A 15,755-nucleotide genomic window follows, 5' to 3' on the forward strand; every position below is an offset into this window, starting at 1 on the left:
TTTATTTTGTATAAATTTGTTAATGTCTAAACCTGCTATCGCTTTGTCATTATGAGGTATTTTGTGTAGATTGAGGATTTATTTATTTAATATATTTCAGAATAAGGCTGTAAGGTAAAAAAAAAAGCGAAGGGGTCTGAATAGTTTCTGAATGCACTGTACATCATTGGTTTGTACGTGTGTGAGAAAGTTGTTTGCCATATTGTCAGAGACTAGGCTACCCTCTAACTCAGTTTTCATTTATACTGCGCTCGTACACCGGTATATTGTCATGGAGGAGCATACTACTTTTTATGCAAAGATGTTTGGCTAACAAACCTGCAAATCCTCTCTATCATATCATCATATCAGTGTGTTTTTATATAGTGTCGGCGTGTTTGTGTTCATCATGGGTTTGTTCATGTTCACGTTGCTGAAATGGATCTGGCCTGGAGTGATTGGTCCCATGAGGATCTCGCCAACACCTGCCATCTGTTACATAGAGATAGACATTATAATGATAATCTCTTTATGATACCTCTCTACCTCCAGGATATATCTCCCTACTAAACTATGTGGGATGGAGGAGCTGTGGTGAATGTAACCTGTGGATGATAGTGACCTAACAGGCTAGTGTTAGTGTCAGGCAGGACCAGTGTCAGGGCTTATAATAGCTGCAGTAGTGTAGAGGTGTGGAGACACACACAGCCAGGGTTCTCCCCTGGGATATACACACGCAAGTACACACACACTGCTTATCTGGAGTTCCTAATGCCTCACCTGAGATTTGAACACAACTCGGCACTGGGGAATGGCTGAGTCTAGTGCAAATAGGGCACAGGTGTTAAGACACACAGGCTTTTTTGAGCTTAAGTTCGGGCAGCACTGTCAGTCTTTAGATAAGACTACTATGTCCAGTTAACATGATAAATATCAGTGCTATAGATAGGCCTATAGTATCTCTATGTAGTGCTGCATTTAGCTTAGTGCTGGTTCTATAGCTATTGTCCTCAGCTAGGCTATATAAACTCAGAAAAAAAAGAAATGTCCCTTTTTCAAAGATCATTTGTAAAAATCCAAATAACTTCACAGATCTTCATTGTAAAGGGTTTAAACACTGTTTCCCATGCTTGTTCAATGAACCATAAACAATTAATGAACATGCACCTGTGGAACGGTCGTTAAGACACTAACAGCTTACAGATGGTAGGCGATTAAAGTCACAGTTATGAAAAGTTAGGACACTAAAGAGGCCTTTCTACTGACTCTGAAAAACACAAAAAGAAAGATGCCCAGGGTCCCTGCTCATCTGTGTGAACGTGCCTTAAGCATGCTGCAAGTAGGCATGAGGACTGCAGATGTGGCCTGGGCAATAAATTGCAATGTCCGTACTGTGAGACGCCTAAGACAGAGTTACAGGGAGACAGGACGGACAGCTGATCGTCCTCGCAGTTGCAGACCACGTGTAACACCTGCACAGGGTCGGTACATCCGAACATCACACCTGCGGGACAGGTACAGGATGGCAACAACAACTGCCGAGTTACACCAGGAACGCACAATCCCTCCATCAGTGCTCAGACTGTCCGCAATAGGCTGAGAGAGGCTGGACTGAGGGGTTGTAGGCCTGTTGTAAGGCAGGTCCTCACCAGACATCACTGGCAACAACGTCATCTATGGGCACAAACCCACCTTCGCTGGACCAGACAGGACTGGCAAAAAGTGCTCTTCACTGACGAGTCGCGGTTTTGTCTCACCAGGGGTGATAATCGGATTCGCGTTTATCGTCAAAGGAATGAGCGATACACCAAGGCCTGTACTCTGGAGCGGGATCGATTTGGAGGTGGAGGGTCCGTCATGGTCTGGGGCGGTGTGTCACAGCATCATGGGACTGAGCTTGTTATCATTGCAGGCAATCGCTACGCTGTGCGTTACAAGGAAGACATCCTCCTCCCTCATGTGGTACCCTTCCTGCAGGCTCATCCTGACATGACCCTCCAGCATGGCAATGCCACCAGCAATACTGCTCGTTCTGTGTGTGATTTCCTGCAAGACAGGAATGTCAGTGTTCTGCCATGGCCAGCGAAGAGCCCGAATCTCAATCCCATTGAGCACATCTGGGACTTGTTGGATCAGAGGATGAGGGCTACGACCATTCCCCCCCAGAAATGTTTGAGAACTTGTAGGTGCAGAACTGGCAAATCTGGTGCAGTCCACAAGGAGGAGCTGCACTGCAGTGCTTGATGCAGCTGGTGGCCACACCAGATACTGACTGTTACTTTTGATTTTGACCCCCCCTTTGTTCAGGGACACATTATTCCATTTCTGTTAGTCACATGTCTGTGGAACTTGTTCAGTTTGTCTCAGTTGTTGAATCTTGTTATGTTCAAATAAATGCAGTTGACAGTGAGAGGATGTTTCTTTTTTTTGCTGAGTTTAGCTGGAAGAGCAGGCTCTTATTTCACTGTTTTCAATCCAGGAATTCAAGCTTGAATAGAGAGGCAGAAATGGTGCATTGTCTGTGTGAAGTGTACTGGAAATACTGGTGTGTGTGTGCGTTTCGTATATGCATGTTTACAAGTTTTTCCTCGACTCCGCTTTAGAACAGCTAGGCCAATTCCCCCTCAGGCTCCTGAGTACTGCCTGCTGACTAGTCTATCGCTGAGTCACTGTGCTGGGCTTCCAGGAACAACATACAGAGCAGCTGAAGTATAATATTATCAGCATCCCTCACTACCGTGCCGTCCCCAACCACTGGTCGATGATAGGCTGCACAATTAATCCAATTCACATCGAAATCACAATATTGATGTGCAAGTTCCATATCGTAAGAGATGGCCTAGCCATATCGCAATATTTTGAAACTCCACTCAGCCGTGTGCAGCATACATTTTAATAGTTTACTCTGTTTGTCATCTCGCCCCCTGTCACTCAACCTGCGCAGCTCCTCCTGCTCGCTGTTAGATTCACTCTAAGTTTCCATGAGGTTCTGTTAGGTCAAGTGCTGTCAACACATTGTTCCAAACAAGAACAATGCTGCTTTTTTTTATTTATATGATTCACCCAAGTGTTTTGATCTATATCGCAAGTCAAATCACAATCTGTAACAATTAGATTTTTTGCACATATTGTGCAGCCCTAGTTTAGGATCAGTCCAGTCAAACCTCTGCTCTGACTCCAACCCCAGCTGGTAAACCTTTGATGTTGTAGTGTAAGGGAGGGAACTTGGGTCAGGCATCCAGACCAATGACGGGGTGTTAGGTAACTACTGTATAGCTCTGCCTCTGGGCTCTGTCTGTCCAGACAACACAGGCTGGGTAACTGGCTGGCTGTCTCTTCTCCTCCAGCCACCGCTCAGCCCAGCTGTTCCCCTGACTCATAGAAAATCACTGCAGTGAGGGAGGGAGAGCCCATAGTGGGTGTGTCTGTGCGTGTGCGTGCACTCGTGTGTGTCTGTGCGAATGAATCTGCAATACACCCATGCCTGTCTGATCTAATATGTCCTTCTACTGTCTCAACAGACAAGGGAGGGAGGAGGTATAGTGTGTCAGGCCACTGGAAGTAAAATAAAAGTCTCAAAGAGACTGGGCTTTGCCATGATTCAATCTAAGCCTTGTCCAGCCACATCAGATGAGAGCAGAGGGAGAATCCTTATTTTCCATGACTCATGAGACAGCGATGAATAGCAGACACGTTTGAGTAAATGAGATGTCCAATACTATCTTCCTGTAGTATTGGAGAACACATCTAGCTGGCTATACCAAACTAGCACTACTGGCTGGGGCCTCTTGCTTTGTGTGGCATGTCTTAATGCCAGGAGGATAGTCATGGGATCATATAATGTCCCCTTCCTTGTTTATCCACGTCATATAGAGATCTACTGTGTGTAGGACTGTAGGTGCTGCTTGTCATAGAATTTTAGGAGTTGTTCGTCCTCTCTGCCAGCTGACGGCAATGATGCCGCTGTATGCTACGAATGGCCACAGAACTGTAGAGAGAGAGCTGCAGGTTTAATGGGGACGAGGGTCCCACAGGGACTGAGGTGAGCTTATTTTACCAGCGTGTCATCAGACAGGATGGCCACCAGCCTCAGTGTCCTGTAGGCTCTATCTCCGGGTGGAGATCCATACTCTGCTCCTCACTAGTCAGCCAAGGTGAACAAATTACCTGAATGCAGGGAAAGTAGAACAACAGTCCCAGCCAGTCTGCTAGCTTGTCTCAGAACGTCAACATACCCCTGGTGAAAGTCAGTGAGAGGAGCAACATCAGAGAAGGCCATGTTGAAATGAAGTGTAGAGCAGCCATGATGAAAGGAGAAATCCCAACTTTATTTTCAGCCCTGAGCCAGGGGGAGACGGGAGATGCGGTGGGTAGGGAGGGCCTGGGGGGGAGACAGTGTAGCCATCTGTCTGTCTGTAGGGAGTGGGAGGGGTCTGTCTCTCTGGGGATGGAGACTAGCTTGGGCTAGACTGACTGACTGACTGACTGACTGACTGACTGACTGACTGACTGACTGACTGACTGACTGACTGGATGAATCAGACTGGAGAGGCCCAGGAAGAGTGAGGAAACACACACACACACACACACACACATTGTCAAACACACATTCTCATAAACACACACAAACACACATTCTCATACACACACACAAACACACATTCTCATACACACACAGGGAGGGGTGAGGCAGGCAGGGAGGGGTGAGGCAGGCAGGGAGGGGTGAGGCAGGCAGGGAGGGGTGAGGCAGGCAGGGAGGGGTGAGGCAGGCAGGGAGGGGTGAGGCAGGCAGGGAGGGGTGAGGCAGGCAGGGAGAGAGGTTGCACTGCAGCAGCCATCCTCCATCCTCCTCTCCCCATGATGACCAAGTGTGTGTCTTTTGTGGGCTTGTATTACTATCCTAGTGGTTACTGGAAATCCCTGAAAGGAGAGTAAAAGTAAGTAAAATTCTCCCTCGTGGGGACATTTCCCAGGTCACCACGAGGACAAAGGCTTTTTAGGCTTAGGGGTTAGGTTTAGGGTTCTAAAGGGGGAAGGAGATTCTGGGATGAGTAATTTGTGTCCCATAGAGATAATCAACATTTCCCTCAGAGAAGAGACTGAATGTAGTTGAATTCAGAGCTGCAATTTGGGGCTCTTTGTAATGTTGTCCTCTCCTCTGGACATCCCGTTTTAGTTCTCCAGACCTTTTGTTTTAGGCTTGTCATCAGTTTAAATACTGTAATTCCCTTTCATCTGCATCTGAGAACAAAGGATCAGGATTATGCCCCCAGGGCAGACATGCCTGCTGCTGGTAGTGTTCTAGTAAACCTGAACCAGTCTCCAGCCTGAACTGAGGAAAGGAGAGCTCTTAAAGTTGTGCAGCATATGATACGGAAGCTGTGAAATTGGATAACATAGGCCGTGTCTGTTGCTGGCTGCTTGGACTATGCAACACTGTTACTTCCTACACTTCTATCACACTCACCAGTAGATGGCAGTGTTCATCAATGCAGCAGGGTTCATTGCGCAGAGTTGTATTTTATTTACAAGATTGAAAGTTTCAAAAATTGCACCACAGCCGGCACAAGCTCAGGTGATGCTTATGTGTTGTTATGGTGTTAGCAGGGCTACTCTCACTAGATGTTCGTTGAGCAGCTCTCTCACCCCATGACAAGGAAAGCTAACTATTTGGGGGCACAGCGCTTTTACCTTACATCAGCCATGGTTTTTCCCATGGTGACTGGCAACTTTTGAAAATTTGTTTTCTATGGCAGCACTGTACAAAAGATGTAATAAGTCAATATTACACATGTTTCAGAGCGGCAGCATCATACGTTGTCCTTTTATGAGCAGATAGAGTGATTATATTTCAGTTTACCCTCAACCCTTTGCGAAACAAATTTGCATACTGGACTGAATCAGAAGGAAGAGACATTGTTAGATTGTTTAATGTTGTTAAAAATAGGTGATTTAAGATTATTTATTTCTATGTACTTTTATTTCATATTTTGTATTTTTGTTTATTCAAAATGTTCTCCTTTTATGTGTTCCAGGTGGCTTTGCTTGGAATAGACCTTTTATCTGCCCTAGTGACAAGGTTACAGGACCGATTTAGGAACCATGTGGGAACAGGTAAGATTGTGTCATTTTATTTTCTTAAAAAATATCACTTTCTTCATGGTTAAATGAGTTCAAATTAAAAATTGTTTTAGATTTCTAGACAAAATGTCTGACTAAAAAACACTTGTATCCCTGCCTTGACTAAACTTCTGAGCTCCATTGGATTTTAACTCACCGTCCACACCTTTTAGATAGCAATGCTAACCCTTCCCCTGTCTTCTTCTCTTCTCTCCTCTGTGTGTCCATCCCTCTCGCCTGTGTGTCTCCAGTACTGCCCAGTCTGATAGATCGTCTGGGGGATTCCAAAGACCAAGTCAGAGACCAAGATCAAATCCTGCTGCTGAAGATCATGGAGCAGGCTGCCACCCCACAGGTACGTACACACACACACACACACACACACACACACACACACACACACACACACACACACACACACACACCCCACAGGTGGAGCTAACCTGTCCTCATAGACGAGTTATTGACAAATGTCTTGAGTCAATCCCACAATTCCTTCCCAGTTCCCTGTTGATTCATTCGTGAATCCCAGGTAGGTTTTGATTCCTGACTCAATTGTATGTTAATTGATATGACCTGATCCGTGATGGAAAGCGATTTGATTGTTGACCTGGTACAAATATCCTGTCCTCTCCTCCCCAGTACGTCTGGGACAGAATGCTGGGAGGCTTCAAACACAAGAACAACAGGACCAGAGAGGGAGTGTGCCTTTGTCTCATCTCAACGCTCAACATGTAAGACTGCCTGGCCTCTCAATAACCCATCTATCAATCTGTCTGTCTGTTCTTACTATACAACAGATGGTCATCAGAGCTCTCGGCTGATCTCTTTTACCATTGCTCATGTTTTTCTATCATTCCTTCGTCATACACAGCGTAAGATTCAATATACATTTTTAGATTTCTCCTTTCTAATATTCTGATAGCAATGGAAATGTAGCTGACTGCCAAGAGCATAGGTGAGCCTAGGTTTGATTTAAAATGTGACAATATTCTCTCGTGTGTATCATAGGGAATTTTAAAATGATATTATGGTAAAGTCTTCATTGTCAGGAGTCTATTTGCAGTGATGCTAATGCTTACCTATGACGTCATTGACATGCTTTCTCTCTCTCCCTCTTTGTTCTTCCAGGTACGGAGCCCAAGGCTTAACCCTCAGTAAAATAGTCCCTCACATATGTAATCTACTTGGAGATCCCACCAGTCAGGTGCGTTTGCTGTGTCATGAATCAGTTCATTACACTGCTGGTCAGGGAGGGAGAGAGCTCTAGCACAGATGGACATAAAGGCATTTCTACAGGGACATGAAGCCCCCTAGTGGCAGCCACAGAACAGAACAGTGCTATCTGTTGAGGGATGCAGGGTAATGATTCAGTTCAGTGACTGTTTCAAGATCTGTAAACAAATCATATTAGTGTTAGCGTATACACGTCTGTGAGTGACTGGGTGTTGCATTCTGTCAGTAGATAAAGCCATTTTCATATTCTATTGTAGTCCTGTTAGGGCATGTTCTAGATGACCTTTGAACCTCCCCCATGTTGTCCTTAGGTGAGAGACGGAGCTATGGGCTGCCTGGTGGAGATCTACAGACATGTGGGGGAAAGGGTGAGGATGGACCTCAGCAAGAAGGGCCTACCACAGTCACGGTATGATGAACATTCTACGTCTGTCTGTCTGTCTGTCTGTCTGTCTGTCTGTCTGTCTGTCTGTCTGTCTGTCTGTCTGTCTGTCTGTCTGTCTGTCTGTCTGTCTGTGCCTCCCTCCCTCCTCTCTCACTCCCTCCCTCACTCATCTCTCGGACTCCTCTCACTCCTCTCTCTCTCACTCCTTTCTCCTTCTCTCTCTCACTCCTCTCTCCTCTCTCCTCTCTCTCTCTCTCTCTCACTTCTTTCTCTCTTTCACTCCTCTGGCTAATCTCTCTCTCTCTTTCTTGCTCTCTCTGTCTCAGTTCAAATCAATTCAATTCAAAGGGCTTTGCTGGCATGGGAAACATGTTTACATAGATAATAAACAATAAAAAATGAACAGTTAACATTACACTCAAAGTTTCAAAGGAATATTATGGCTATGTACAGTGTTATAACGATGTGCAAATAGTTAAAGTAACGGATAAATAAACATAAATATGGGTTGTATTTACAATGTTTGTTCTTCACTTTTCTTGTGGTAACAGGTCACAAATATTGCTGCTATGATTGCACACAGTGGTATTTCACCCTATAGTTTATCAAAATTAGATTTGTTTTCGAATCGTTTGTGGGTCTGTGTAATCTGAGGGAAATATGTGTCTAATATGGTCATACATTTGGCAGGAGGTTAGGAAGTGCAGCTCAGTTTCCAACTCATTTTGTGGGCAGTGTGCAGTGTGCACATAGCCTGTCTTCTCTTGAGAGCCAGGTCTATACTATGCTCTGTATATACTCAAAGCTTTCCTTAATTTTGGGTCAGTCACAGTGGTCAGGTATTCTCTCTCTCTCTTGTTAGGCTACAACATTGTGAAGGAGGGGTGTGGTGTAAGGTAAAGGTCCTAAAGGGAATGTAATCACCTGAGTGACTCTTCAGTAGGCCTATACCATTAACATTAAGCAAATATGCAAAATATTTCATTCTGAAGTGCACTTTCTCTGATCATTTTAACAGCCTACAGAACACTGTAGACCACCACACTGTAGACTACGACACTGTAGACTACGACACTGTAGACTACGACACTGTAGACTACGACACTGTAGACCACGACACTGTAGACCACCACACTGCAGACCAGAACAATGGGAAAGAGGGGTTGGTCTAATGTAAAGGACCTAAAGGGAAGGAAACCACATAGGTTAAATGATCTGTTGTGTTAGATGTGTTTCATTCAAGCTTAACCCTGACATTGCAAAATCTTTCAAATCAAAGGTGACTTTTTAAAATTAATGTCTTACTTTCTGCAGGGACTTCTATCAACAGTCATCATCTACTGATCTCTCTCCCCTTGCTCTGCCCTCCAGCGTTTAATAAAGAACACTCCACCATCACCACTAGCTAGCCAGCTAGCTATCCGTTCACTGTGGCTGTCAGGCCTCCAATTACCTTTCCTGTGTGAGAAATTAAGACTCATGGGTAATATAAAGTTAGCGCTGCTGCACCAGCCTGCCTGTGTCTGTGGCGGGGAGGTGGGGAAGGGATTGAGTGTATGGTAGCCAGCCGTCAGTCTTTATTGTATTCATCCATATACCAATACAGTTCTTATTGGATTAGACCGGCCACTGTACCATGCCGCCTTATTGGAGAACAGCTGTTGCAGAATCACGGACGCAGGCCCACGATAGGCTAATCTTGTAACCGGGTCACACCGATTGGCCACACAGGCCTCAGTGATGCTAAGTGATACCACAGTATGCTATTTAAACATGATGGTAGTGGGAGTGACAGAGACTATGGTTATGATGACTCAGCCTGGGCTCTAACTAATTGTGTGGATGTTTGAGTGGGGCTGGGTCTGGGCAGCAGATTGATTCACTCCCATTTGTCTCTTTGGTTGAGATTTAAAGGGGAATAGCTGTTCCTGGAACCATTCCGACCGGGGCATCTGTCTCTCTGATCGTCCCCCTGTTTAGTTTACTACTGTGCCCCCCGTTTAGTTTGGTTTACTACCATGTCAACAGAACGCTAACATGCAATGAACTCTGGGAAGAAGGTGGCCCATCCTTGATCTCAGTTTGTCACTATGAACTGTTTTTCACAGTCAGTCTTCCTCTTATATCCCACATTGTTGATCCTTGCATTGCTCCTACCCACTTCATTTTTGTAGGTAGTATTACAAAACTATTTCCCAGGCCCAAAAGGAAGAGATGACTCTTTATAAAGGGAGCTTGAAGGGGCATGGTTGGAGGAGGGATAAGCTCCTTTGGTCTCCCTTTAGGAGTGCTTCCTCTGCCCATGATTAGATTGGTTCCGGGCCCAGGGCATGGTGGGTGCTGAGGCTCTCTAGTGCCCACCTGTGCCCTCCTCCTGTCTGTAGGAACACTCTTAATCCATTTACTCCAAGAGATCCATGAGCAATTAAAAAGCATTTTGTTATATCCAGTTAAATACTAACTAAGCCTTCTTATCGATATGTTCAGATCGGAGTTTCCTGCCATTTCCTGCAAGCAGTGTGCTTTGTATTTATTTGATTCAATGTGTTTTTAACAAAGATTTGAGTACATCAATGTCTACCACAGTAATGCATGTGATTTAAAAAGCCTATGTTGCAAACAGTGTGAGAATGTAATTCTAATTTAGGCAATTTAGCAAACTACCTTCTGTGGGAAAAGGGGTGGGGATATTGGCTTAGGACTGTACTATATTTGAACAGAAAGAGAGAAGCAGATGCAAATGTTGTAAAATTGCATTAGAATGAAAAAGGTTTAGCTGACAGCTTCTAGTTTTGGCCTCATTTCCAAGTCAAAGTGGCTCAGTAGAAATCTGGAAGGATTAAATCTACACAACCTTTTCACTAACTGACACCGAATAAGTACCTGCCTCATTTGATCAGTGTAAAGGCGCCCGCATGCTTCCCATCCGTAACAGTTTGTGCATATGTTATGAGGACATTTTATGATGATGTTGTTCGTTTTGGTCTTCGGCAAGGGTTTTTTCAGCTGTTTGTGCACACAAAAATATCTTGAGGCAAGCCGAAGTTCGGAGCCGAAGTCTACACCCCTTCGTTAGTCATTGGTCAACAGTAGGGATCCTTAAATGAAGTGTTTGTTGTCATTCAATGATAGACTACTCATTTTCATGCACATTTTCATGCACATTTTGAGAAATGACAAATACTGCACCAAACATCTTAGTTAGATGTAAAATTGCGCAACTAAGATCTCTGCAGAAACGTAAAAATCAATGATATATTTCGATTAATACAGACTATTTTGAGGAAGTGTATATTGGCAAAGTGTCTGAAGATGGACAAACGGTACTTAGTCCTGCCTGAGCTTTTTCAATTTGAGAATACATGAGCTGGTTAAAATATTTCTGGAAAATGATTTCTAAAGCTGGATCAATGTTCCACAAGATCACGATGATAACAGAACCGAATATAATAACATAGCATAGTAGGCCTATAATGTTACTCTTATGCCAAAACACCTCATTTCAAAAGATTTTTTGGGGGATGGTTAGATGAAGCTGAATAGTGGCATTTCTTTTCTCATGCGGCCAAAACTCAATCAAATGTTATTTATCACATTCGCTGAACACAACAGTGAAATGCTTGCTTATGAACCATTCGCAATGATGCAGAGTTTAGAAAATAATAATATAAAATACTAACTAACACGAGGAATAAAATAAAATACGCAAAACTTGGAGCTATATACAGGGAGTACCAGTACCATATCAATGTGCAAGGGTATGATGTAATTGAGGTACAGTGAGGGGAAAAAGTATTTGATCCCCTGCTGATTTTGTACGTTTTCACACTGACAAAGAAATGATCAGTCTATAATTTTAATGGTAGGTTTATTTGAACAGTGAGAGACAGAATAACAACAAAAATATCCAGAAAAACGCATGTCAAAAATGTTATAAAATGATTTGCATTTTAATGAGGGAAATAAGTATTTGACCCTTCTGCAAAACATGACTCAGTACTTGGTGGCAAAACCCTTGTTGGCAATCACAGAGGTCAGACGTTTCTTGTAGTTGGCCACCAGGTTTCCACACATCTCAGGAGGGATTTTGTCCCACTCCTCTTTGCAGATCTTCTCCAAGTCATTAAGGTTTCGAGGCTGACGTTTGGCAACTCGAACCTTCAGCTCCCTCCACAGATTTTCTATGGGATAAGGTCTGGAGACTGGCTAGGCCACTCCAGGACCTTAATGTGCTTCTTCTTGAGCCACTCCTTTGTTGCCTTGGCTGTGTGTTTTGGGTCATTGTCATGCTAGAATACCCATCCACGACCCATTTTCATTGCCCTGGCTGAGGGAAGGAGGTTCTCACCCAAGATTTGACGGTACATGGCCCCGTCCATCGTCCCTTTGATACGGTGAAGTTGTCCTGTCCCCTTAGCAGAAAAACACCCCCAAAGCATAATGTTTCCACCTCCATGTTTGACGGTGGGGATGGTGTTCTTGGGGTCATAGGCAGCATTCCTCCTCCTCCAAACACGGCGAGTTGAGTTGATGCCAAAGAGCTCCATTTTGGTCTCATCTGACCACAACATTTTCACCCAGTTGTCCTCTGAATCATTCAGATGTTCATTGGCAAACTTCAGACGGGCATGAATATGTGCTTTCTTGAGCAGGGGGACCTTGCGGGCGCTGCAGGATTTCAGTCCTTCACGGCGTAGTGTGTTACCAATTGTTTTCTTGGTGACTATGATCCCGCTGCCTTGAGATCATTGACAAGATCCTCCCGTGTTGTTCTGTGCTGATTCCTCACCGTTCTCATGATCATTGCAACTCCACGATGTGAGATCTTGCATGGAGCCCCAGGCCGAGGGAGATTGACAGTTCTTTTGTGTTTCTTCCATTTGCGAATAATCGCACCAACTGTTGTCACCTTCTCACCAAGCTCCTTGGCGATGGTCTTGTAGCCCATTCCAGCCTTGTGTAGGTCTACAATCTTGTCCCTGACATCCTTGGAGAGCTCTTTGGTCTTAGCCATGGTGGAGAGTTTGGAATCTGATTGATTGATTGCTTCTGTGGACAGGTGTCTTTTATACAGGTAACAAACTGAGATTAGGAGCACTCCATTTAAGAGTGTGCACCTAATCTCAGCTCGTTACCTGTATAAAAGACACCTGGGAGCCAGAAATCTTTCTGATTGAGAGGGGTCAAATACTTATTTCCCTCATTAAAATGCAAATCATTTTATAACATTTTTGACATGTGTTTTTCTGGATATTTTTGTTGTTATTCTGTCTCTCACTGTTCAAATAAACCTACCATTAAAATTATAGACTGATCATTTCTTTGTCAGTGGGCAAACGTACAAAATCAGCAGGGGATCAAATACTTTTTTCCCTCACTGTAGATATTTACAAAAAGCCAGAGTAAAGTGACTAGGTATCAGGATAGATAATATTAAGAGTAAAATAAAGAACAGAGCAGCAGCAGCAAATAATGAGTGTAAATGTGTGTGTATACAGTTGAAATCGGGAGTTTGCATACACTTAGGTTGAAGTCATTTAAAACTCATTTTTCAACCACTCCACAAATTTCTTGTTAACAAACTATAGTTTTGGATAGTTGGTTAGGACATCTACTTTGTGCATGACACAAGTCATTTTTCCAACTATTGTTTACAGACAGATTATTTCACTTACAATTCACTGTATCACAATTCCAGTGGGTCAGAAGTTTACATACACTAAGTTGACTGCCTTTAAATAGCTTGGAAAATTCCAGAAAATGTTGTCATGGCTTTAGCAACTTCTGATAACTTTTCATAATTTGAGTCAATTGGGGTGTACCTGTGGATGTATTTCAAGGCCTACCTTCAAGTGCCTCTTTGCTTGACATCATGGGAAAATCAAAAGAAATCAGCCAAGACCTCAGACAAAACATTGTAGTCTGGTCTGGTTCATCCTTGGGAGCAATTTCCAAATGCCTGAAGGTACCACGTTCATCTGTACAAACAATAGTACGCAAGTAATAAACACCATGGGACCACGCAGCCGTCATACCGCTCAGGAAGGAGACGCGTTCTGTGTCCTAGAGATGAACGTACTTTGGTGCGAAAAGAGCAAATCAATCCCAGAACAACAGCAAAGGACCTTGTGAAGATGCTGGAGGAAATGGGTACAAAAGTATCTATAGCCACAGTAAAACGAGTCCTATATCGACATAACCTGAAAGGCCGCTCCGCAAGGAAGAAGCCACTGCTCCAAAACCGCCATAAAAAAAACAGATTACGGTTTGCAACTGCACATGGGGACAAAGATTGTACTTTTTTGAGAAATGTCCTCTGGTCTGATGAAACAAAAATAGAACTGTTTGGCCATAATGACCATTGTTATGTTTGGAGGAAAAAGGGGGAGGCTTGCAAGCCGAAGAACACCATCCCAACCGTGAAGCACGGGGTGGCAGCATCATGTTGTGGGGGTGCTTTGCTGCAGGAGGGATGGTGCACTTCACAAAATGTATGGCATCATGAGGTAGGAAAAATATGTGGACATATTGATGCAACATCTCAGGCCTACCAACCTGACTCAGTTACACCAGCTCTGTCAGGAGTAATGGGCCAAAATTCACCCAACTTATTGTGGGAAGCTTGTGGAAGGCTACCCTAAACGTTTGACCCAAGTTAAAAAATGTAAAGGCAATGCTACCGAATACTAATTGAGTGTATGTAAATGTCTGACCCACTGGGAATGTGATGAAAGAAATAAAAGCTGAAATAAATCATTCTCTCTGCTATTATTCTGACATGTCATATTCTTAAAATAAGGTGGTGATCCTAATGCTAAAACAGGGACATTTTACTAGGATTACATGTCAGGAATTGTGAAACATTTAAACTCCGTTTATTTGGCTAAGGTGTATGTAAACTTCCCACTTTAACTGTATATGTGTGTTTGTGTTGTGTCGGTATGCGCGCGTGTGTGTGTGTGTGTGTGTGTGTGTGTGTGTGTGTGTGTGTGTGTGTGTGTGTGTGTGTGTGTGTGTGTGTGTATATGGTCTGTAAATAAAGTCTAGTGAGTGCTTAGAGTCAGTGCAAGATAGTCAGTGTCAATAGAGCTGATGCTCTGGTACCGTTTGTCGGACGGTAGCAGAGTTGACATTCAATTGCTTGGGTGGCTGGGGTCTTTGCCAATTTTTTGAGCCTTCCTCTGAGACCGCCTGATATAGTGGTCCTGGATGGCAGGGAGCTCGGCCCCAGTGATGTACTGGGCTGTCTGCACCACCCTTTGTAGCGCTATGCGGTCAAGTGGTGAGGCAGCTTGTCAAGTTGCTCTCGATGGTGCAGCTGTAGAACTTTTTGAGGATCTGAGGGCCCATGACAAATCTTTTCAGCCTCTTTAGGGGGAAGAGGTGCTGCCGTGCCCTCTTCACGACTGTGCGGGTGCGTGTGGACCATGTTAAGTGATGCCACTAGGCAGGATATATGCTTTGATTGAAACGAAAAACAAGAAAAGCTAATAGAGCACCATCTGCTCTAATTCACGAAACAGTAATTCCAGAAGATCTAAACGCATATTCCCATGAAACTGATTGACATAAATGATTGTCATGCAGACGCAGTTTGGACATTTCACCTCTACAACCTGAAGAATTATCATTCACGACTGACAGTGATGGCCTATTTTGAAATTAAATTGCCTAATTTGGTGTTTTGAAAGTATTACAAATATAACATTTTCTTGAGACAATGTGTGGGCATAGGGCAAATATTGCAATTGGAGGATGTTTTTTATGCATGTTCTATAATAATATTCTGTCGGTACAAATTTCATTTGAGATATTATGACCTAAACAGTAGCACTACACCACTAGGGTGACTTGGAGGAAATTGTATTCGGTATTACATTCTATCAGTCCTGCCTTTTAGGTTTTCCCTCCACATTCTTTGGGCCAAGGTCGTTCCAAACGCTCATTCTACCTGTTAAATGCTCATCTGCCAGTTTTATGTGGTCTAGTTTGGCTCTCAGTTCTTCTGAACAGGCCAGAGGGAAATGTTCTCTCT

The 15,755-nt window shown here is 43.8% G+C and overlaps 1 protein-coding gene and 1 non-coding gene across 20 annotated transcripts in view; one reads left to right on the plus strand and one right to left on the minus strand.

The window, feature by feature from the left end:
• Window positions 1–15,755, plus strand: part of LOC115155619 (CLIP-associating protein 1-B) — a 138,202-nt gene that overhangs the window by 50,606 nt on the left and 71,841 nt on the right. For all 19 annotated transcript variants that reach the window (XM_029702402.1, XM_029702403.1, XM_029702407.1 and 16 more), the window contains exons 3-7: window positions 6,015–6,093; window positions 6,351–6,454; window positions 6,742–6,833; window positions 7,231–7,306; window positions 7,647–7,744. In XM_029702402.1, coding sequence (XP_029558262.1) covers window positions 6,015–6,093; window positions 6,351–6,454; window positions 6,742–6,833; window positions 7,231–7,306; window positions 7,647–7,744 — 449 coding nt within the window. The remainder of the gene's footprint in view (window positions 1–6,014; window positions 6,094–6,350; window positions 6,455–6,741; window positions 6,834–7,230; window positions 7,307–7,646; window positions 7,745–15,755) is intronic.
• On the minus strand, window positions 5,518–5,642 carry LOC115156390 (U4atac minor spliceosomal RNA). The gene has a single exon (XR_003868231.1). It is a non-coding gene; the product is annotated as a U4atac minor spliceosomal RNA (small nuclear RNA).

Source organism: Salmo trutta, chromosome 20, assembly GCF_901001165.1.
Source record: "Salmo trutta chromosome 20, fSalTru1.1, whole genome shotgun sequence".
Taxonomy (NCBI): Eukaryota; Metazoa; Chordata; class Actinopteri; order Salmoniformes; family Salmonidae; genus Salmo; species Salmo trutta.